Raw genomic sequence first — 24,373 nt, 5'->3', positions numbered from 1 at the left:
TTTTTATTTCTTTGACAGAGAGAAATCACAACTAGGCAGAGAGGCAGGCAGAGAGAGAGGAGGAAGCAGGCTCCCTGCCAAGCAGAGAGCCCGACGCGGGGCTCGATCCCAGGACCCTGGGACCATGACCCGAGCCGAAGGCAGAGGCTTTAACCCACTGAGCCACCCAGGCGCCCCTAAAAAGAGAACATTTGAACAGAGACTTGAAGGAAGGCAGGGGGTAGGCCATCCGAACGAACGCGTAGGGAAGAGTATTCATTTATGAGTACTGAACTCTTTTTTTTTAATTTATTTATTTTTATTTGTTTATTTACAGCATAACAGTGTTCATTGTTTTGGCATCACACCCAGTGCTCCATGCAGTACGTGCCCTCCCTATTACCCACCACCTGGTTCCTGAACCTCCCACCCCCCCCACCCCCCCGCCGCCCCTTCATAACCCTCTGGTTGTTTTTCAGAGTCCATAGTCTCTCATGGTTCATCTCCCCTTCCAGTTTCCCTCAACTCCCTCTCCTCTCCATCTCCCCATGTCCTCCATGTTATTTGTTATGCTCCACAAATAAGTGAGACCATATGATACTTGACTCTCTCTGCTTGACTTATTTCGCTCAGCATAATTTCTTCCAGTCCCGTCCATGTTGCTACAAAAGTTGGGTATTCGTCCTTTCTGATGGAGGCATAATACTCCATAGTGTATATGGACCACATCTTCCTTATCCATTCATCCGTTGAAGGGCATCTTGGTTCTTTCCACAGTTCGGCGACCGTAGCTATTGCTGCAATAAACATTGGGGTACAGATGGCCCTTCTTTTCACTACATCTGTATCTTTGGGGTAAATACCCAGCAGTGCAATTGCAGGGTCGTAGGGAAGCTCTATTCTTAATTTCTTCAGGAATCTCCACACTGTTCTCCAAAGTGGCTGCACTAACTTGCATTCCCACCAACAGTGTAAGAGGGTTCCCCTTTCTCCACATCCTCTCCAACACACGTTGTTTCCTGTCTTGCTAATTTTGGCCATGAACTCTTAACAGAAGAGACACTTCGCTGCATCTCCTATTTGGGTACCTTAGGATTTAGAGGTTCAGAGAGGAGAAGCAGGCTAAATGCTTGACTCTGTCTTAGCTTGTCAGCTCACAAGATACTGAATTCATTTTGTCAGTCTCATTTGGAGAAGTTAGTTTTTCCTAAATATCGTTTTGGACTCCTGGCTCTAAGCGGTAAGTCCAATCTATTGCGATGATCTCTATTGAATTGGCCATTGTCCTATTCTTGACAGTGGGAACCTCTGTGTGAGTGGGAAACCAGGCAATCTGAAGCCCGGGTTCCAGCCAGATGTGTCGCAGAAGCGAATTGATTCTTGAAGCCCGAGGGCACCAAAATGAAGAGAACCCTGCCCTGAGTCTGACCCTAGCAGATTCTTGAGCTTTATTAAAATACCTTTGGCTGTTTTCTGTATTTGTCTCTTCGTACAGCTAATCAAACTCAGGTAGAAGAAGCTTGGGTAAGGAAGTACGTACAGGAGAGGAAATGGACTTACTACGAGCTGGGTGCACCTGTTCCCTTATCTGTTCCTTTAGACCAACCTGAGAGGTAGTTATGGCTCTCACTTGTATTTCATGCATAGGGAAACTGAGGCTCAGACCGGTGAAGTGATTCGCCCAATGCCATTCACATAACTAACACGAGCAGATGCTAGGATTACCTGCTGGGCTGCACACAGGCTTGCAAATAGCTCCTTGCCTCCTGGACTGTCACTTATATGACTAGAAACACATATTGTATTTATGTATTATTATATATGTATTTATATTTCCAATAAAAAGCTGGCATAGATAATGTGACAAGGGGGTCCTATGTTCTGAGATTGTTATAGAAGCTGAAGAGTTAAGCAGAAAATTGTGTTTATTTCCAGGCCCAGTTCTTAGTCCACTGTTTCTCTCCATGTATATTATTTTAATTTTTTTAAAAGATTTTATTTATTTTATTTGACAGACAGATCACAAGTAGGCAGAGAGGCAGGCAGAGAGAGCGGGGGAAGCAGGGTCCCTGCTGAGCAGAGAGCCCCATGCAGGGCTCCTCCCAGGACTCTGGGATCACGACCGGAGCTGAAGGCAGAGGCTTTAACCCACTGAGCCACCCAGGCACCCCGATTTTAATTAAAAAAAAAAGATTTTATTTATGTATTTGAGAGAGAGAGAGAGGGAAAGAGAGAGTGAGTCAGGGGAGGGGCAGAGGGAGAGGGATAAGCAGAATCCCTGCTGAGTACAGAGCCTGACAGATGATGACAGACGCTTAACCAACTGAACTACCCAGGTGCCCCTTATTTTAATTTTTTAAAATATTTTTATTTATTTATTTGACAGAGAGATCACAAGTGGGCAGAGAGGCAGGCAGAGAGAGAGGGGGAAGCAGGCTTCCTGCTGAGCAGAGAGCCTGATGCGGGGCTTGATCCCAGGACCCTGAGATCATGACCTGAACTGAAGGCAGAGGCTTTAACCCACTGAGCCATCCAGGCGCCCCTAATTTTTTTTTAAATTTTATTTATTTATTTGACAGACAGAGATCACAAGTAGGCAGAGAGGCAGGCAGAGAGAGAGGAAAGCAGGCTTCACGCTGAGCAGAGAACCCGATGTGGGGCTCGATCCCAGGACCCTGGGATCATGACCTGAGCTGAAGGCAGAGGCTTTAACCCACTGAGCCACGCAGGCGCCCCTGGGTGCCCCTAATCTTTGGTACTTAGTTGAAATTTTCGTCAAACCCACATACCCACATGCTTTTCAGAGTCAGCTTTGAATAAGAGACTATAAAGAAGTATAGGCGCCACACACCTTTCTCCATTTCTTGCTCTCCAAAGAAAACCACGTTCATATCCTCTGGTTGTTTCTTTGGATGTCACTTCTGTATCTATAAATAAGATGCTTACTTGTTATTGTCCACCCCCCCCCCCAGTTTTAGGTATTACCCATGGAATTCCTACTCTGAAGAGGGAGAAGTTAGCTATCTGTCGTTTCCTCTGAGCATGTCCAGATTCATTAGGTACCTTATCAATTTTATCTGCCTGGAGACCTGGGCCCCGGACCCCCACACCTGCTCCACACTGAGGTGGGTGCCTCCATGCCTGCTGACCTGGGGTGCTCCTGGGTCTCCATTTACATCTTCCTGGGAGATTCTCTTTGATTTCCTTCTGAGATGAACCCCTGCTTTCCAGATCCTAGGCCTTTCCTGATCTAGTCCTTTACTTTTGGCACAGCACCTCCTGATGGCTTCTGGAAACTGTCTGACCTTGAGGGACCAATCTCACACCTAGCTAATAGCGTGGTCGCTCATTCCATATTAGAAATGATTTTCTCTCAAAATTTTGAAGGCAGCACTTCATGGCCTTCCAACATCTAGGGTCATCATGGAGAAACTGGAGGCCCTTCTGAAGATCGTCTTTTGTATATAAACTGTGCTTTCTCTCTGAAAGCTTTTACAATGTTCTCTTCACTATAGGGTATTGAAATTTCATGATGATGGGCCTAATTTTTTTGTAGGATTTTTTTTTTAAGATTTTATTTATTTATTTGACAGACAGAGATCACAAGTAGGCAGAGAGAGAGGAAAGGAAGCAGGCTCCCTGCTGGGCAGAGAGCCTGATGTGAGGCTCGACCCCAGACCCCTGAGACCGTGACCTGAGCCGAAGGCAGAGGCTTTAACCCACTGAGCCACCCAGGGGCCCCTTGTAGGATTATTTTAATCAGTTCTCTTGAGCTCTCCCCATTGGTCTGGAAACACAGGCCCTTCAATCCTAGGACATTTTTTTCTTGACTTATGTCTTTAATGATTTCCTGTCCTTTGTGTTTCTTGATCCTGATTTCTGGAATTCTTATTTTTCCAATGTGGGATTTACTGACTAATTCTCTCATTTTCTTCTATTTTCCCCTACTGCTTTGATCTCTTTCATTTAATCTAATTTCTGGGAATTTAATTTTTGTACTTTTATTCATTGAAGTTTTTTTCCTCGTTCTTTTTTTTTTCTTCTTTTTAAAAACAGTATCCTATTCTACTGTCATGGCCTTAATAGCTTCTCAAACCAGGAAGCCTAAAAGTTGAGACCCAGATGAGAAAGAGTTCAGGGGAGGCTGAGCGGAGTTTGGTCAAGGAGAGAGTGTTTGCCACTTTGTGTAACTGACACAATGATTTTTTGCAATATATGCTATTTTTTTAAAATTTTACTTATTTTTTTAAAAAAATATTTTATTTATTTGACAGAGCGAGATCACAAGTAGGCAGAGAGGCAGGCAGAGAGAGAGGAGGAAGCAGACTCCCCGCTGAGCAGAGAGCCCGATGTGGGGCTTGATCCCAGGACCCTGGGATCATGACCTGAGCCGAAGGCAGAGGCTTAACCCACTGAGATACCCAGGTGCCCCAGACAGCAGAAAACTTCTTAAAAACAAAAACTTGGGGCGCCTGGGTGGCTCAGTGGGTTAAAGCCTCTGCCTTCGGCTCAGGTCATGATCCCAGGGTCCTGGGATTGAGCCCCACATGGGGCTCTCTGCTCAGCAGGGAGCCTGCTTCCTCCTCTCTCTCTCCTGCCTCTCTGCCTACATGTAATCTCTGTCTGTCAAACAAAAGAAATAAAATCTTTTAATAAAAAAAAAAACAACAAAAAAACCCCCAAAACTTGCGTGGAATTCCATGCATCAAACAGATGAAAGGAAAGATGCTCAGGTTAAAGCTGGAAGGGAGAAGGGAGGAGGGACCAGAGCCCTACCATCTCAGCCTTTCTCGATTTCCTGATCTGGACCCCAGATCCAAGTCTAAGTTTCTTATATGTGCATTCAAGACTTTAAAATTCTTATGACTATGCGACTCTGCAACATTATATGGTGAATGAACTCCCAGCTATAGGCATGCAGTGTTTTTTCAGTTTCCAAATGGCTCACAAGCATGCCAGCCACCACTGCTCTGTTCCCACCACACCCCTACCTTCAGTACGCTCTCACACCCTCCCCTCTGCCATTTCTCTGAAACCTGTCTTCCTTCAAGGCTCCAGGAAGTTCCTCCACCAAGCTTTGCTGACCACCCTGGACTTTGTTGGTTGTCCATTATCTATTCTATTGGAATTTTCTTTTGTTTGTTCTTTGTTTTTTATTTTGATGTGGCACAGACAACTGTATTGTTTTTATTCTTGTGGTCATTCCTCCTGACCACTGTGATGATGTATTTCCTGCTTTCCAGACTCTAGGCCTGTGGTGGGATCGCACTTCTTGGCCCTCTAGTGGTTGGATGGGGCCATGTCACGGTTGTAACCCAGGGAGTTACACAAGCTGCCTCTTACTTCCAACGTCCAGGCATGTAAGGAGCAGTTCAGGACCCACCAGAGCTATTTTTTCTCTGCTGTGGTGATCAGCAGCCATTGAGGGGCTATCCATCAGTCTGGATTCCTGAGTTAGAAGATGCGGAGCAGGGTCTCCAGCCAGCTTGCAGTGGAAACGCAGCACGAGTGAAAAATAAACCTTTGTTCTTCTAAGCCACCAAGAGTCTCCCCCCAAGCCCTCCTTCACCCCACCACTGCATCGTAATCTCCTTTACCCTAATACAGTTTGCTATTAGGGAACAATATCCTATGCGGTTTTGCATTTCTGATGTTCAACAGAGTACCTTGTTCATAGTAGATGCTCAATCAAGCTCTGATTCATTTGGCAATCATTTCTGAAATATTTTTGGAAGTTCATCTAAAAATAATTCTTTTCCATTTTCCTGTAGAAGCTGTAAGCATTTTAGGGACAGGATGGCCCTTAGATAATTCCTCTGCCAGTGTGTCCCGAGCACCAGTCCAGAGGAAACTGAAAATGGCCTGCACAGGGGGTGTAAGTTGTGGGGTGGGGGCAGTTAGAGAAAGATGTTCTAGGAGGGATGGAAACGTGACCCCACCTGGAGACAGCAGTGGTCGATTCCTGGAAAGAAGGCAAATGAAATGATGCATTGAGAGAAAGAGCAGCTTCTAGAAATGTCTGGGTCACAGTAAAGAAGCAGTGAAGTCATCTTGGGAGGCCCAAGAGAGCTAGAAACAGGGATACCCTTGGAAGCATGCTCTGCTGACTCTTTTCCCGAAGTGCCAAAGGAAAGATACATTGTATGTGCTTCAGACCCAAAGGACAGATCTGTCCTTGAGCCTGCATTCTGGGTAAACACTCTGGATCTTAGACTTGAAATTAGTTTAGGTAGTTTTGAAATTTTCAACCTTGATTTGAAAAAGCACAGAGAGCAGAGAGTTCTCAGGATCGTTGACAATCTTTGCCCCCTTTCTGGAACACTGATGGTGTCGACAAGGGAGGAGCCAGGAGAGCTGCAGGGAGGAAAGAGGTCAACCGTCAAACGCTCCAAGAAGTCAAGGCAGATGAGAATTCCTGGTAGATACCGAGAGCGACCAGTCAGCGGGGCTCTCCTCTATGCCGGACTCTTCTACTCTGTTCTAGGGGCTTTACAAATATTACCTTACTCACCTTCACAGCAAACCTCTGGGCTCAGCAGCATTGTCTCCGTATTAGGAGCGACAGACTAAGGTTCAAAGACATTAACTGGTTTGTTCAAAGTCACGTGGATAGTGATATACATACATACATATATATATATCATATGCATGATATATATATATATGATATATACATGAATATTATTCAGCCACAAAGAATGAAATCTTGCCATTTGCAAAGACATGGCTAGAGAGTGTAATGCTAAACCAAGTAAGTCAGAGAAAGACACATACCATATGATTTCACTTCTATGTGGGATTTAAGAAACAAAACAATGTAGCACAGGGGCAAAAAAGAGAGAGGCAAATGGAGAAACAGACTTAAGTCTAGAGAACAAACAGATAGTCACGGGGCGGTGGGGGATGGGTGAAACGGGTGATGGGGGTTAGAGCACACGCACCCGGATGAGCGAGGGGTGTTGTAAGGAAGTGCTGAATCACTGTATTATACATCTGAAACTAACATTACACTGTATGTTCACTAACGGAATTTAAATAGAAACTTTTAAAAAAGTCACACGGCTGGTAAGTGGTAAAGTGAGGATTTAAATCCAGATTTGTTTGGTTTCAAAGCATTCTTTTTTTTTTTTTTTTTTAATTCCCGCACACTGGCCCTGGTGATAGATGGTCACACATCATTTCAAGATACTTGAAGAAAAAGTGCCAGCATGACCACTGCCATCCCTAACCACACGTGGCACCAGGAGCCATAGGGCTGGAAAGTAATAGACATAACGATAGAAAGCCAGAAAATCTCCAAGTCTCACGTGGGCCAGGAGGCTCATCCTCTTTCCCCACCACCTTCCTTTTCCCTCCACCCCCCAAAACTGCAATGAAGCAATATGTAGATGGAAGCAGTCTTTTTATGCGAGTCTCCTCTATAGCTGAAAACCAGTGTTGATGGTGTTAAATAATGCACATAACGGATTCAGGTCATTCCTGCATTAGGCCACTAGTCTTCGAATCAGCATCCCCGAGAAGAAGCACGCAGGGTTATGATGAAGTTCTTTATGGGAGGAGAAGGAGATCTCGAAACAGTTTAGTGTAGGAGAAGCTCTGTGCCTTTAAGTGTTCTTTGGATGTACAAAGGAAGTCCCTTCAGGACTAAAGATTCTGCAGGAGTAGGGCTCCCATGAGTCACTCGCCTCTCTCTCCAGTCTTTCCCCACTCTAGAAACAGTCTCCTTCCTCAAGAATGGAAGAAGTTGTGCCTTTGGTTTTGCCCTGAGCCTTGTGAACTCAAGTGGCACCTTGGGTTTCTTTTCAGCCACCCTTTCTGGAAGGAAAGGAAATGCGTTCCAGTCCACAGGGCTGATGTCCTCACTAGTAATCCTTAGAAGAAAGCTTCTCGTCAAAGAGCACTTTTTTCTTTGAGTTTTCTGTTGCAACGATTGAGTTATTTACAGCAAATTTGTCATTGTTGGTTTTAGGTGAAGCCCTTCTCTTGTTTGATTTTTACTGATTTATTGATTTTTATCCCCACAATCAACTCCCATCCACGTCCGGCATAGGCAACTCCTCTAATGTTTTAATATGTACCTTTTTAGAGTGTATGCATTTTTATTTTATGTAAGTGGTTTTAGGTCATGTATTTCATTCTGTTGCTTATCTTTTAAAATCAGCACTAGTTTTTGAAGAAGTCAACTTTACTCAGCTATAATTGCCATAAAATAAAATGCACCCATTTTAGGCATGTAAATTTTGATGTTTTGACAGCTGCGTATAGAACATTTTCATCATCCTAAAAGTTCTATGGTGTCGCATCTCAGTCAATGCCCATCTCCTCCCACCAGCCCCAGGCAACCACTGATGTGGGTTTTTTTGGTCACTGTAGATTAGATTTATCCTTTCTAGAGTTTTATACAAGTAGATTTACCCAGCATATTCTCTTTTGGTCTAGCTTCTTTCGCTCAGTCCAGTGCTTTTTAGATTCCTGCATACTGTGTCTGGCGCCAGAGAATGCTTCTTTATTGCCGAGTGGTGTTCTATTATATGGATAAACTGCCATTTATTTCTTTGTTATTTGATGGATATTTAAGTTGTTTGTACATATGACAAATAAAGCTGCTGTGAACACTTATGTACACTTTTTGGTGTTGACGTAACTATCTTGGATAAATACCTAGGAATGGAGTTGCTGGATTGTATGGGAAGTGTGTTCAACTTTATAAGAAACCATCAAACAAAAACAAAAACAAAAAACAAGGGTGCCTGGGTGGCTCAGTGGGTTAAGCAGCCCACTTTGGGTTTTGGCTCGGGTCATGACCTCAGGGTCCTGGGATTGAGCCCCACATCGGGCTCTGTGCTAAATGTGGAGCCTGCTTGAGATTCTCTCCCTTTCTCTCCCCTTCTGCCTCTTCTCCCCACATCTTTCTCTAAAATAAATAAATCTTAAAAAAAAAAACCAAACAAAACAAAATCCCCATCAAACTGACTTCCAAAGTGGTGATACCATTATAGTGAGCACTGGTTTTCAACACTCAACCATATTTGTTTGTGTGCATCTAATTCTCAGCTTATGAGAGCCCTCAACATATTCCTTTGGGGAAAGTATGGGGATTTCTCTGGAACATGTTCCCAGGCTTAGAATTTCTGGATCACAACAAATGCTTACACATAATTGTAATACACCTCATTAGATCCTTCCCGGAATGGCTGCTTCCATCTCAGGGTAGGAGCTAGGTTTTGTGGGTCCTGCTACTTTTAGAATTTTGGGATTCTTTTCAAGAAGCACATAAAATTACAAATTCAAAATTAGGTCCGAAAGTGGATATGTATTGAGAATGAGAACTTCTAATAGATTACTGGGACCTTTTAAGATAGTGAGTCTGAAACGCTTATTTACTAAAGTTTCCTGGTTGCAACCTTGTTTCCTCTTCCTAGTTAGAATGTTCTAGAATTCTTGGCACTCACACGAGTCCAAGCAAGCGAGGGGTCCTGAACCTTCATGAGCTTCATAGTCATTCTGCCTCTGATCCTTACCCCACCAGCAGTCCGTGAAGATTCCTCACTTCCCATTTCCCTGACATTTTTTGGCCATTATTCATCTTTCTAATGTTTGCAGGCTACATCCAGCCTGCTGCCTGATTTTGTACAGCCTGTGAGCTAACACTGGTTTTTACATTTTTGAATGGTTGAAAAAAATGAAAAGAATAATATTTAGGGATGTGTAAAAATTACATGAAATTCAAATTTTAGTGTCTAGAAATAAAGTTGGATCGAAAGGACTGCCATTTGCTCACACACGCTGGTGGCTGGTGGAACTGAGTATAGCGACAGAGACCACGAGACTTGCCAACCCCAAAATAGTTACTATTTGGGCCTTAACAGAAAAGGTCTGATGACCCCAGGCCTAGAGCATTCACTTTTCTTGGAGACAACAGTCTTGTTCCAGAGCAGGAAGGAGATAGTCCCCCTGTTGGTGTGCCCCTGTTTCTGCTCATTTGGAAATGATAGATCTTTCTATTGTTGTGCTAAAAAGCACTTGGCTCTTCTCTGATCCATCTACCTGCCTTAGGTATCTGAGCTCCTTCCACTCCCAAACTCAGGGCCTTACCCTAGAAAGGCTTTGTTATTGCTCGCGTGCCAGCAGATAACTGGGCTTTGGCAGGATTGCTCTGGCCAGCGTGGCTCTGCTCTGTGCATCTCTTACTGTCTTTGGACCACGGGAACAAATTGGCCCTTCTTTTGGCACCTGGGAAGATGCTACCAGTTCTCCTCAAACACACACTGTAAAAGTAAGGTGTGTGGCCTTTCTGCTCATCGCACTCCCAAAGGCCGATGAGTGAGTTTCCAGTGGTGATGGCCATGGGGCCAGTGCATGTTTCCCTCTGCTTCTGCCCTTCCCTTACTATCCTTTAAATGAACCATCAACATATGGGACATTGTAGGGCATCCTCATTGCTGGAGGGAACCCAAGGAACACAGAAGTATCACTCCTTATCTGTCTCATTGCTCTCTCTCTTTTATTTTACCAGACATGAAATAATAGTAAAAACGTTTTCCCCCTTCTTGGCTCCCCAGTTACATTATAAACCTCCTTAGAGGCAAGGCTGTGTCCTCTTTTTGTTAATTTCCTGGCTTCCTCTGAAAGAGCAGACAAGGTGGTGTATTCAGGACCCAGTCCGCCAGTGTGGATGACTACTTGCCCATCTGTCCAATCTGAAATGACTGTTCCCTTTCTGGTTCACTGATCATGGGTCCACCATGCTCCTTGCGGGCAATAAATACCAGTCTGGACTGCCCAGAATGGAGATCTCTGCCTGTCTTGCCAGCCCAGGAGCCTCCAAGCCTCCTAATCTCCCCCTGAGCTCCCAGCATTCATGAAACTCATTCTCCTGGGTTTGACTGTTACCCTGCTCCTGGTCCGGGTCACCCAAGGTAAACAGGATCTCTCCCAAGGGGCAGTGGGTCATGTTCAGGGAATTCTGGGAGCTCTCGCAACCTGGGCTAGGAGAATAGCAGGCTCCGAGGAGGGCTTTGGATGATCTCTGTAGCCAAGGGAAAATTTGAGTTGTCTGGTACCAACTGATCTTGCCAGCACCATTACTTGATCTCTCTGATCTCTGGCTTGCTCTGGAAAAGTGGAACATGATGATGGGGGCAGAGGGTATGTGTAAGACAGAGATTTGGGTGTGGAATATAGTAAAAATGGGTACTTTTCCAAAAACACTTGGGAGGGATTTGAATTTTGATCTATTGTTGCCTCCATGAAAATGGTTCCTAAATTTCTGATTGAGGATTCTGTTTTTAAAGATTTTATTTATTTGTCAGAGAGAGAGAAAGAGAGAGAGAGAGAGAGAGAGAGAGAAAGCACAAGCAGGGAGAGCAGCAGGGGGAGAGAGAAGCAGGCTCCCCGCTGAGCAGAGGGCCCGATGCAGGACTCAATCCCAGGACCCTGGGATCACGACCTGAGCCTAAGGCAGACACTTAACCGACTGAGCCATCCAAGTGTCCCTCTGATTGAGGATTCCAATTCCATTCTCAGACAATCTCAATTTATCTGGGCTACTTTAGCTTGTTGGTTCCACAGAGCAGCTGTTCCTCATTGTCTTGGCTGGTTAAGACCAGCAGAATGGCCCAGGATGTTGTGGAGAAGGGAGTACGACATTCTTGGGAATTTTACAGGTGCCCTAGAAGATGTGCAGGTAGATGCACAGATGAGCACATTTCAGATTCCTGTCCCGTTTCGTTGATATGGTCAGAGAGGGTACTGACAGCAAAGGGGAAAGGGAGCTGATACAGGGCACCCGGTTATACTATACTATGGGGGAGACGAAAACTTGGAGAGAGGGGGACTGCCTGTTTCCCCCAAAGGAGCTGGTCAGGGAGAAGAAGCTGCCTCATAGGTCCCAGGCCACCAAATTTGGGGGCCTTTGGAATTGTGAATGAGGGCACAAATGGGAGAAGAAAGGATAATGGCCCATCATCTCTCCTAAATCTGGATGATGCCTTGTAAGGGCTTCTTCCCCATATATGTCCTATTTCTCTCACTACTGTCATCTCTGCTGGGCTTTGACCTCCCCCTTCCCTAGCCCTCTGCTTTATTTCAAGACTGACCCTGCCCTCTCCTTTGGTTTGGTTTTGTCCTCTCCTTCCTTTTTAATTTCAGCCATGTATTGCTGGGGTAAGTTGGGAAGGTGCAGAACAACGTGTGAACAGATCGAAGTATTCCATATATTATGCACGGATGAAGCTAAGTGTTGTGTAAACCCCAAGCATGTACCTGTCAAAACTTGATCCTTAAGCACACCTGGAAGCCTGGGGTGACCTCTGCAGTCTGACCCCTCTTGCCCAACACTGAGTCCAACATCATGAGAGCCCACAGTTCTATTAAATCATTCTTGGCTGTACCATTTGTGCCTGGCATTTTGGCCTCATTATACTTACAAATCAACAACAGAGGAAGATGTGTGTGCAGGTTAGGGAGAACGGGGTGGACCCGTAGGTGGTTAACAGTCTGTTTTGCACATCGCTCCTAGCCTGCTGGCCCACAACTCGTCCCAGATGATATAAATGAGGAATGTCCATTCTATCCATTTGATTCTCGTTTTCTAGACCAGCACTGCCAATAGAACTCTGCAAGGATGGAATGTCTCATCTCTGTGTTGTCCAATATGGTAACCATGAGCCATGTGTGGTTCTTGAGCATTTGAAATGTGGCTAGTGAGTAAGGACACAGAGAGACCTGTTGCATCCTTGTCTGCTATGCAAAAGCAAAGCCCCAAAGCATTCTAAATGTCCATCAGAGGGAAATGACGTCTTCGTGCTAATGACGACGATGTCTCGCTCAAAAAAGATGATGTGAACCCCCTAACTCTGCAAGACATATTGTGGGATGAAAAAAGAAAGACATCCCCTGACATGGAAAACAAAACATCAGCCCATACTATACGTTTTCTAAAGGTATGTATACACTTATAAAGTCAGCAGGGGACAATAATACAGACGCAGACCCTTTGTTTTTTAAATCACACCATAAATACATATTATATGATTTTTGTTAATATCTTTTCCCCTGATAAGGCATTAAGCTCCATAAGCACATGAAAGACATAGACAAAGGAAAGGAGACGTGGCTAGGGAAACTGGGGAATGGAATCTAATCTCATCTAATCTCTACTTCCCTTTCAATAGCTATGCGTGGGTAGTGGTTATCATACTGGACACTTTAGTGGTGGCTTTAGGCTCCTGGGACACAGGTTGCTTCTTTTTTTCTACTTTCACCCAAAAGGCTGCAACCCTTCCCTGAGAAGAACTGAGGTTCTACCCTCTTAGGGACTCCAGGATGGCGTCTCATCGTTTCCTTCAACCGCAGAGAGCTGGCGTCAGGCCACATGTGGGTTCCAGCTCCATCTGTTTCCTTTCCTCCCAGCTGGGGCCATGGGATATTGAATTGTGGGCTAGTCCTTTTCTGGGACTGATCCTGAACTGCGACTGTGGGGATCTTCCCATCACCAGCCCCACAATTTGAGTTGTGGCCTCGAGTATTCCCCACCCTTACTGCTTATCTGACTAATCAAAAAGGACTTGATTATTCTGAATTGGGGGGTTCTGTTGGGCATCATCTACTCACTCTCCAGTCCCTTCCTATGAGAGCCCTGAAACTGGTCGTAGCATTACGGCTTGCCTCCGTCAGCCCCAGCACACCCCTCTGCTGAAACTCCCAGTCTCAGGGTCTAAGTATTACTGAAAACGTCAAAGGAAGAACACTGGATTCTGAATCAGAAGGTCTGGGTTCAAATCCGTGACCACATATCTGCTGCATGTCTCTAGGCAAGCCATTTAACCTTCTCCGTTTTATCTTCTCATCTCTAAGGTGAGGATTCATCCCATCTGAGGCACAGGGGTGTTGTAAGATCAAATGAAGTAACAGGTAGGAAATGCCCAGCACAGAGGCTAGCACACATTCGATTCCCATTAAGACTTCAGTGGCTCAGTGGGTTAAAGCCTCTGCTTTCGGCTCGGGTCATGATCCCAGGGTCCTGGGATCGAGCCCCACAACATCGGGCTCTCTGTTCAGCCGGGAGCCTGCTTCCTCCTCTCTCTCTGCCTCTCTGACTACTTGTGATCTCTGTCTGTCAAATAAATAAATAAAATCTTTAAAAAAAAAAAAAGACTTCAGTTGCTCTCCTCTTCCCTTCTCGCATCAGATCCGCCATCATGGCCCCTTGAGTCTTCCTTGGCAATGCCTTTGTACAAACCCGACTATTCCTCACTGTTTTCAGGGCTGTTCCCTCAGCTCAGTCCCTGCTTGGTGTCCTCCCTCCTCTTTCTCACACTCCAGGCCTTCTACTTTATGTTTTGCTAGTCTTAAATCTCCCCATCCAGTCAGATTGTCCCACATCCTGGCACCGAATCTCACGAGGGTTCCGTGTGGAATACTGCAACATTCCTCAACATATTTGATGATGACACACCTTAAATTTGTCACTGGATGTAATGATTTGAGTTCGGCAGAGACCAGCTTCAGCAGAAAGAGCATTTCTTGGAAAGATACCATGTAGCTCATAGAACTGATAGGAAGTCTAGACCATTGGGCTTGGAAGGACCAAGGGAGAGTGAGCAGCAGAAGTGATCCACTGGGATCCCTCCAGCAGCATTACCATCCTGGCCCTGGACACCTGGAGTCTTGTCTGGACTTCTCCCACAGTGGCTTCTCTCTGCTGGCCACCATATATTTTCTCCACCTTCTCTGTGGTTCGAATTTAGTCCTTTAAGATTCAGAGTCCTCTGCTGAGCCTGGGTCATATGCCTGTCCACTAACTCTCAAAGTGGTGCAAAAGAATATTTGCCTTTAGTGTTTTCTGTAGTGGGACATCAGCCCTCCTTTCCACTGAAACCCAAAGAATGGAATGGGATTCAGCTGCTCAGTGTCCGAAGATGCAGCAAGTGACCAGGGCTTTGCCTTCGGTTGAAGTGTTTCCCTTCCACTTTGACCTTCTGAGATTAGGGTGGTCAAGGGAAGATGCCTAGGGCGCAACATAGAAGGGGACATTCACCCTGGGGGTCACGTGAGTGCCTCCTCCCAGTCCCGGCCTCACCAATGCCATCCTGCACTTCTCCTTTGCACCACCCACCACGCCTGTGTTTGTATTTATTCAGTGTCCGTCTTCAAGATAGACTATCATCCCCATGAGGACAGAGACCACGGCTGATTTATTTTCTGTATCTCAGGACACAGAATCTAGCACAAATCGAGCGTTCAGTCAATATTAGTTGAACAATTTTGACTTCATGAGATATATGTTTGACTTAAAATAGATAGCAGAAATGGTCTCACAAGAGAATTCCCTCCTTCAAGCATCGCTTCACCTTGGAATAGGATCAGTGTTTGATATTCAAGAACCACGAAACGATACTAGAGATTCATATTGTGATTGTAAGACAAGACTGTTAGCAGGGTGGGTACGGTTTCACCATCCAGCGCTGGGATGGCCATTGGTCAACGCTGCCATTATACCCCAGCAGATTAAAAGGTGCTCTTGCTGGGATGCTTGGGTGGCTCAGTCAGTTAAGTGTCTACCTTTGGCTCAGGTCATGATCCCAAGGTCCTGGGATTGAGCCCTGCATGGGGCTCCCTGCTCAGCGGGGAGCCTGCTTCTCCCTCTCCCTCTGCTGTTCCCCCTGCTTGTGCTCTCTTGCTCTCTCTGTCAAATAAATAAAATCATAAAAATCAGGTGGTGTCATTCTCTGAATGTCATTCTCTGAATGTCTGGAATTCTTGTGGACACTCTGCTTTGCCTTAAAATTAAAAAACTGTTATATATTTATGAGGTCAACTATACAAACATATTTTGAATTTTTAAAACAAATGTTGTGGCAGGGTGATATATTAAGAATTTAGTGTAATTTTTTAAAACGTAAATTCAATTAATTAACATACGATGTATTATTGGTTTCAGAGGTACAGGCCTGTGATTCATCAGTCTTTTATAATACCCAGTGCTCATTATATCACATGCCCTCCTTAATGTCCATCACCCAGTTACCCCACTCCCATACCCCTCCTCCCCTCCAGCAAGCCTCAGCTTGTTTCCTGTGATTAAGAATTTCCCTCTCTGGTTTCATCTTGTTCTATTTTTTCCTCTCTTCTATTTTGTTCCTTAAATTCCATGTATCAGTAAGATCATATGATAATTGTGTTTCTCTGACTGACTCATTTCGCTTAGCATAACACTCTCTAGTTCCATCCACGTCATTGCAAATGGCAAGATTTTAGGTTTTTTTGGTGGCTGCATAATATTCCATTGTTTATATATACCACATCTTATTTTTTAATTAACATGTAATGTATTATTTATTAACATGTAATGTATTATTATTTGTATTATTTGTATTAACATGTAATGTATTATTTGTTTCAGGGGTCCAGATCTGTGATTCATCAGGCTTACACACTTCACAGCACTCACCATAGCACATGCCCTCCTCAAGGTCCATCCCCCAGCCACCCATCCCTCCCACTCCCCCACCACTCCAACAACCCTCAGTTTGTTTCCTGAGATTAAATTTTAAAAAATGTGGGGCACCTGGGTGGCTCAGTGGGTTAAAGCCTCTGCCTTCTGCTGGTCATGATCCCAGGGTCCTGGGATCCTGGGATCGAGCCCCGCAGCATCGGGCTCTCTGCGCAGCGGGAAGCCTGCTTCCTCCTCTCTCTGCCTGCTGCTCTGCCTACTTGTGATTTCCATCTGTCAAATAAATAAATAAAATCTTTAAAAAAATAAATGTTTTAAATTAAAAAAAAAAAAAGAACGTAAACGAGCAGCCTAGTTACTTGGTGCTGTTCAGGCCTTCCTTGCCCTCTAAGCAGTTATCTCTGTTCCTTCTAAAACTACCTTTTTACACACTTGCCTTTTGAAGATGCCGCTGAACGCAACTCGGGAATTAGCTCTCCCTCCGCTTCACCTGTGTCTAAAGACAGGCAAAAATTACTTAGTATGATGCAATCAGAAAGAAGACATTTTATAATGAAGAAAAATAGAGTCACTGTCAGAGAGTTGCACGTGGTGAGGCTGGAGTGGTTTCCAGGTGATCTGAGGCATCTGGGGGCTGAGACACCCCCTTGAAAATCATTTCCTTTGTGGGTTAAGATGTACCTGGGAAGCCAAGCTGACCAAAATCATGCCACCACTTACCAAGTGACCTTGAGCAGGTGAGCTAATCTCTCTTAATCCACAAGAGCCGTGTGAGGAGGAAACCAGCGTTTACCTGGGGAGCTGGAGTATTTCCTTCTCCCTTCTCAGGGCCGTACTGCTGTTAATTGGACCCGAAACGTCCACGACTGTGGAGTCACCAGGCCGTTCACGTTCTAGGAAAGGAGCTTATCTATACCCACATCTTACACAACTGTATGTGTATCTACTATTATACAAATAAAATTTCGATATCAAAAGTTTAAAAAAAAAAAAAGAATTTAATGTAGCAGTTACCTGATCATTTTTTTCCTTGGGTTACTTGAACGGGCATCAGCCCAGAGAGTGAAAAGATCATTTTCTTTCTGCCCAGTTATTGGAAGGGGAGCGGGGACTTCGTGTTCTGAATCCTGGCCTTCCTTTGCCACTGGGGGACTGAAAAAAAAGGCGTGCGTGCGTGCGTGCGTGCGTGCGTGCGTGCGTGCGTGCGTGTGTGAGAGAGAGAGAGAGAGAGAGAGAGAGTTAAGTTTCAGGCTGCCCCGAAGCCAACTCTCCCTTTCCCCCCACCCTCCTCTTCGTTAGAGAGACCCAGACACAAGGCAGGCGGTTAGATTGAATTGTCTCAGGAGGCGTGGGGTGGAGATTTGAGCTTCAGGTTCAGGAGAGCAGGGGCCTGGCATTCGGAGGTGTTGAATCTCCACACAACCGGGAGAAGACATGGGAGTTTGGTTTCCGGCCTGTTCGAGAAAGTGCTCCGAGGCGCTAAGTCCTTGGGTGGGACCGCGGGCGTGGAGACCCCCGCTGCGGGCATAGTCCCGGCACACACAGCACTGGCTTCCATGGCGGGGCCTGCGGTCAGCCGGGAGGGCTGGCGAGGAGCAATTCTCCAATGCCCAGAGCTGTCCGATGAGCGGCTGGTGGGATTCGTCCGCGGTAGCCTGCGCCTGAGGAGCAAGAGAAATGAAGCTCCCCGCGGGGTAGTAAGGAGCAGGTTCCTCCTCGTTTCCCGGAATCATGGGGTCCTAGTAGGAACAAGTGGAGGAAGGCCGGCGACCCCCACAGTCACTGACATCGTGCATCTCCCCAACTTCGTAAGTGGCATCTTGGAGCGGATTTTAAACTGCGTATAAATGAAGAAAGCATTGGCTGAGGCTTGAGTGTCGCGGCGCCTTCATGGCTGGTGTGTGGCCATTAATGTGTTAATGGCTTTTAGAAGCAATGCTCTCACCCGGTCCTGACACATTGCTCGAAGCGGGACACAGTCAGGGATAGAGTGGTGTGGGGGTGTCTCCAGCTGCCAACCCCTCAATCATAACCTCACCCCACTTGCCTGCAAACTTGCCCTCCTATCGCCTCTCTCAAGCCAAAGGCCCTCGTCTGGGTGCTTTTTTCCTCACCAGGAAGGCGAGGAGAAGACGTGAGTGCAGGCAAGTCAAAGAAGTCTGGAGAAGACTGTGATTTCATGGTGCTCATTTCTTCCACCTTCTTGTCATATGTATTTTTTTTTTAAAGATTTTATTTATTTATTTGACAGAGAGAGATCACAAGTTGGCAGAGAGGCAGGCAGAAGCAGGCCCCCTGCTGAGCAGAGAGCCCAATTCCCGGCTTGATCCTAGGACCCTGAGATCATGACCTGAGCTGAAGGCAGAGGCTTAACCCACTGAGCCACCCAGGCACCCCCGTCATATATATTTTTAAAAGATTTTATGTTTATTTGAGAGAGAGCATAAGCAGGGGGAGGGGCAGAGGGAGGGGGACAAGCAGAATCGTACGCTGAGCGGGGAGCCTGACTCGGGGCTCGATCCCAGGACCCCAGGATCATGACTTGAGCTGAAGTCAGATGCTTAATCCACTGAGCCATCCATTCTTGCTGTATCATTAACCTCGCAGGTTAGAGGGAGGGTCCCCTGAGATAGAGTAAAAGCCTGTGTGGGACCTGCTGGGAACCAGATCACTAGCACTGGCCTCCCACTCCGCACCCTGGGATTTAGGCTACAGGGCGTGGGCAGCCTTTCAGGAGCTGAAAAATTGCAGCTGTGCAGATTTCAGGGGGTGGGAGGTGCAGGTCTTAGGGAACTGGCCAGGCCGGGCTGTACCGTGTGGGAGGCATTACACAGCCTGAAGCTACTCTCTGTTCTGGTCTTGGCAGGACCCAGAAGATACCACACAGTTCCCAGGGGCCCAGTTGGCTCTCTGACCAAGGTCTGCCTCTTTCCCTGTCTCCTGGTCTCCCACGGTGGCTTCTCCCACACTGGCCACATTGGCAGCCACGGTCCCCTGCTGCCTGCTGCCCTTAGCCTTGGCCTGTGTCTCCTGACCTTACAGAAAATCACTGTGCAACTATCATGCTCAGAGTCAGAGCACATAGGGGCTCGAAGAGGGCCCCGGGGCTGAACTGGACAGAACTCTAGGTGGTGGTGCTGGATGGTCTGAGAACAAATACAGACACACACATGTACTCAAGAATACACAAACACGCACCCACCTAACTACACGTCTACACACAAATGACAAGCAAGTATAAACATGCACATAAACATTGTAGTACTCGTATATACAAAATGCACACAAATAACCCAGGCACGTGAAATATACATAAAATACACAAATGTGAGCGTACACAGCCATGCACGGATTTACACACACATACAAGTACATATAAACACAATGTAAGGGTATAAACTCAGATACCCAACTTGAGATCCTATAGAAATGAACCCATCTTTTTCTGTTTCTCCTTATCTCAGTCAAGGCTGTTTCTCTGAATCATCCAGAGCTTCCTGGCAATCTCTGCCTACAAGGGTTCATAAAGGGGCTCACGAAATGTTGCAAAGAACTGCCACCAGGAGGGGCCTGGAATCCCCGGGGTGCAACTTCTGGTCTGTTACAATAATAAAGCAGATCCTTCTACCGCAGTCAGGAAGAGTCAGGTGTGTCATGTGTCTTCACTAAATGCTTCCTGAGGATTCGCCCATTTGGTCCTTAACAACCCTGTGAAGTCAGAACTATCATTACCCCCCACTGTAGAGCCAAAGAACCAGACTCAGAGTTGTAAACATTTTCCAAGGCACTATAGGCAGGAGACAAACTTCAGAAGCCAGGCTCCACGCTGAGTCCATGCCGAGTCCCGCAGACGCTGAATGACATCCTCAAGGACACACAAGCCCACAAGCTGCTCTGTTCCCAGCCCCGGACCAGATCGAAAACCTGGGATCTCCACTGCTCTTGTTGGATGTTTTTTCCTTTTACCCGCTTTCTGTTTGTGCTCTTCTGGCGACAAGGCAGCCTGGTGATGTCGCCCCAGAGAAGAAACAACCTCCTTGCTACCCTTCCCTTGCTTATTTCTGCCCTGGCCATTATCTTCAATCTGGGCAGCCAAAGTGATTTCTCTAGGCTAAAAAGAAAAAAAACAAAACAAAACCACGCAAAAACAGCAAACCTGACCATGCCCCCACAGTCCTCTCTAGAAGATCTTACTATTACTCCCCATGGCTCCCAGGATGGCTTCCCCAGCCCTGAGCATGGCATGGAAGCTTCCTGCCCCCCACACTTGATGTTGATGGTTGCCTCATGTCCCTCCAGGTCTCCCCTTCTGGCTCAGACATTCACAACCCCAACTGTTGACTGACCACTCTCCTGATCTTCCTCTGCAGAAATCAGTTTTCTGTCATCCGTTCTTCTCCCCATCCAGGAAGCCCTGGAGCAGTTCATGTCACCTGCCCAAGCCTCTGTTTTGTCAGACATGAGCTAGAGGTTTATGCTTGTCCCTTCTGAGGGTAATAAAGAAGATAAATATGAGGACGATGATAATAATGATAATAAAAAACAATAATAATAATAGCAAATAATTACTCAGCAACTACTCCGTGTCAGGTACTTTGCTAAGCAATTTACATAAGTTAGCCATCCCGTTTAATTAAATCAGGGAAAATTCTGATTTGCATTTTATCATAGGATGCTCAGGAAATTTACCTGGCTTGGGGTCAACAGGTATCAAATGTCAGGACCAACACTCAAATTCAAATCTGTGTGAAATCAAAACCCATGCTCCAATTCTGGTTTTCTAGGATTCTAGAATTCTCTTCTTTTTTCTCCTTTCACAGGTTCTGAAGTGCGGCCCGAAGCCCAGTCCTTATTCAGCTTTTTGAGATGCTGGACCGAAGGGACACAGTCAGCATGCTTTCTCTACGCTCTGGGAGGACTTGGGTTACTACCCCATCAGATCACTTCCCACCGGTTACTTTCTCAGTGTATGTTATTTATTCAGACCATGGGTATTTATTAAGTCCCTGCGGTGTGCTAGGGGTGTCAGAGGTTGCTAGCTCTTCCCTAATATCTGTCCTTCCCTTATTAGTAAGACTACCCCTGAATTTGAGCTAGCCATGGTTGCCCAGAATAAAGGAAACCTTTCCAGCCTACCCTGCAGCTAGGTGTGGTGGTCACCTGAGTGAGTTCTGGGCTGGAGTGGAAGAGGGGTGTGCAGACTCTGAGGGGTGTCCCTTCAAGGGAAAGGTGTGCACTTCATTTCCTCCTTTCTCCTCTCTGGCAGGAACTGGGGCAGCCCTCTTGGGTCATCAGATGAAGCTGCCTGGGGGAGGATGGCAGAGCGTCCAGCCAGGGGGATTCTTGCTTCCTGCAGAATCAGGAAGCTGCTATCCTTAACTGCTTGACTGGATTCTTCTATAAGAAATCAATGTGTATCTTTTGGAATCCTTGTTTGGGGAGACTATCTGTTGAAACAGTTGAGTTAATATCCTAATCCAGGTGATGTTATGGGAAGTGGGGTTACAAGGCAGATTTCTGACATTCTAATGGAATGCAGAAAGATTAACCATGTAAGATAAAATGGAAAAGAGCAAATAAATCTATGCAGGTCATGAATCGAGTTATAATGACCCAGAATGACTGTAGGTGGGAGTGCCCTTATCTGGCGTGACCAGGAAAAGCCTATCCAGGAGGTGGCATTTGGGATGAGACTGAGTGATGAACAGAAGCCGGCCCTGGAAGGTCTGCAGGAAGAACTTTACAGGAAGAACAAATAACAAATGCTATAGCCCTGAACTGGGAACTAGATTGGCAAGTTCAAGGTCCAGAAAGCTATGCCCATGTATCCTTCTGTTAGAAAGCTGAGAATAAGTATTTTTAATAAGTATTTATGTATTTTTAAAATATATTTCTTAAATTTTTGAAGAAAGAGAGAAGCAGATTTCCAGCTGAGCAGAGAGCCCCACCGAAGTTGGGGCTGGACACAGGCTGGATCCCAGGACCCCAAGATCAAGACCTGAGCCAAAAGCAGATGCTTAACCAACTGAGCCACCCAGGTGCTCCCCAATATACACTTATGTATTAATTAATGAGTTCTTCTGTGGGTCTTGAGAGGCCAACGGGCTTTAATCTGACTGTCTCCTCAGCAGGGAGGAAAGTCACTATTGGCACAGGCGCTGGCCAGTTTCCCACCCTATCATCTTGTGCTTGGTAAGGATATCTGCTACACATTGTCCTTTGGCCTGGCTGATCTCATATAAAGCCTCTCTTGCTATAATTCACTGCCCACAGCCCTGCCAATAAAAGCAAGGCTCATCCCTGCTACAGAGAACTCTATTTCCATTCCCTCCAGCACGGCCACCTCTTTCTTCTGTGACCTGCCAGCCATGAAGTTTCTTTTCCTCTTTCTTGTCATCATTTTGGCCACGGAACCCATGGTCTCAGGTAACTTGGGTCTCTCTCAAGTGTCTGGGATCTTGGTTATGAACCTCTTGCCTTCCTCTCCCCTCCACTTCAGGCAGCACAAAACTCCTCATTTGATGGGGTTTGGGAGGTTTTCCCATGATCAGTTCACATCCACGTCTCTCTCTGATTATTCTTTCCCAAGGTGGTGGGATGGTAGCTCATTGGGGCACCTGACACTTAAGGGAAGGGTGGTATTCTGGTGGGATCTTGGGAGAAGGTTTAGGGGTGATGGGGTTGGGTGCAGATGGGGACTTGTTGGGGGCTTGAGGGCATCAAGATTAGAGCCTGAGGGTGAGCTGTGATGGGGAGAAAGACCTTGGGTTTGGAGTGGTAGGGGAAAGATTAGGATGAGCTGGAGGTAAGGTGTTGGGCTCCCCTGATGGCTTGGGGTGGGATGGGGAGGGGAGGGGATGGGATTTGGGGTTGAGTGGAGGTGGTGCTGGGGGGTAGACTGGAGCTTGGGCTGAATGGGGCAGGGTGTCTGATGACTGCTGCTCAGGATTGAGGTTGGTGACTTGATGAAATTTAGGTTTGACTTGGAGTTCAGGCTCAAGGGACATTGAGTTGGGTAGGGCTGGGAGTTCTACTTAAGACTGGACTGGGTTCTGAGCTTGAATTTGGTGAATATGGTTAAGGAGGTTTGGGGATGGGGTTGTGGCTGGATGCAGGTGAGCTTAAGTTGGAACCAGGCTATTGATTAGGAGCTGGGTCTGTTGAAATGTGGGTAAGTCCCCTCCATCCCCTAATATTACAAGTAAAGTTTATTGTCCTTTCCCATCATTCCCAAGCTCCATAGGGGGGATCTTCATTGGCATCAACTGATTACAAAGCTAGGAGTAGCAAGTTGAGAGATAGGAAGACAGAGGATGGAACGTCTGAAAAAGGCTTTCCTAAAACCCTTGGAGTTCCCAAGGTTGGAACAATTGTCTCAATTCTCTCCCCTCTCAAGATCACTTCTCCCCTTTCCTGGGACTGGATTCACAGTTAGTTACTCGACTGTCTCCCTCCCCCATTGCCCTGTTCCTCCTCTGCCTCCTCTCCTCTGGCCACTTGAGGGATACTAACATCTGCTTAATGGTTGTTCCTGTGCCCAACAGCAGAGTGTTGGATGGATGGAAAATGCCGGTTGGTGTGCAAAAATGATGAAGACAGTGTCATACGCTGCGCAAATCGTAAACGGTGCTGTGTCCCTAGTCGTTACCTAACAGTCAAGCCAATGACTGTTGAAAGAGTGGAACCCTGGACCGTTCCTCACACGCCCAACCAAAAAAACAAAAGGCAGTAGAGGACCTATAAATAGACCTCATGGATAGAAATGGCTTTGTTTCAGGTTCCTTAGCTCCTACATTCCATTAAAACTCACAAATCTGTTTCTTGTGTCCATTAATCTTAAGGAACGATGCTCCAAATGGATTGAGGGTCGGGGTGGGGGGATGGCAGGATGGGGGTTAAGAGGTAGCTTGGGGCTTGGCCACAGCAATGGGGTGATAG

At 46.2% G+C, this 24,373-nt stretch overlaps 2 protein-coding genes across 2 annotated transcripts; both read left to right on the top strand.

Annotated features, from left to right (window-relative positions):
- The first annotated feature begins 10,840 nt into the window (after nt 1-10,840).
- Nucleotides 10,841-12,257, top strand: DEFB121 (defensin beta 121). The gene is made up of 2 exons (XM_045980568.1): nt 10,841-10,898; nt 12,130-12,257. Exons 1-2 carry the CDS (start codon nt 10,841-10,843, stop codon nt 12,255-12,257), a joined length of 186 nt encoding a protein of 61 aa, XP_045836524.1.
- Nucleotides 12,258-22,793: 10,536 nt separating this feature from the next.
- On the top strand, nt 22,794-24,167 carry LOC123926623 (beta-defensin 121-like). The gene is made up of 2 exons (XM_045980567.1): nt 22,794-22,861; nt 23,980-24,167. The coding sequence occupies exons 1-2, from the start codon at nt 22,804-22,806 to the stop codon at nt 24,165-24,167; spliced, it is 246 nt and encodes an 81-aa protein (XP_045836523.1). The 5' UTR covers nt 22,794-22,803.
- The last annotated feature ends 206 nt before the right edge of the window (nt 24,168-24,373 follow it).

This window comes from Meles meles, chromosome 16 (assembly GCF_922984935.1).
Source record: "Meles meles chromosome 16, mMelMel3.1 paternal haplotype, whole genome shotgun sequence".
NCBI lineage: Eukaryota > Metazoa > Chordata > Mammalia > Carnivora > Mustelidae > Meles > Meles meles.
This window is presented reverse-complemented; position numbering and strand designations above follow the sequence as displayed.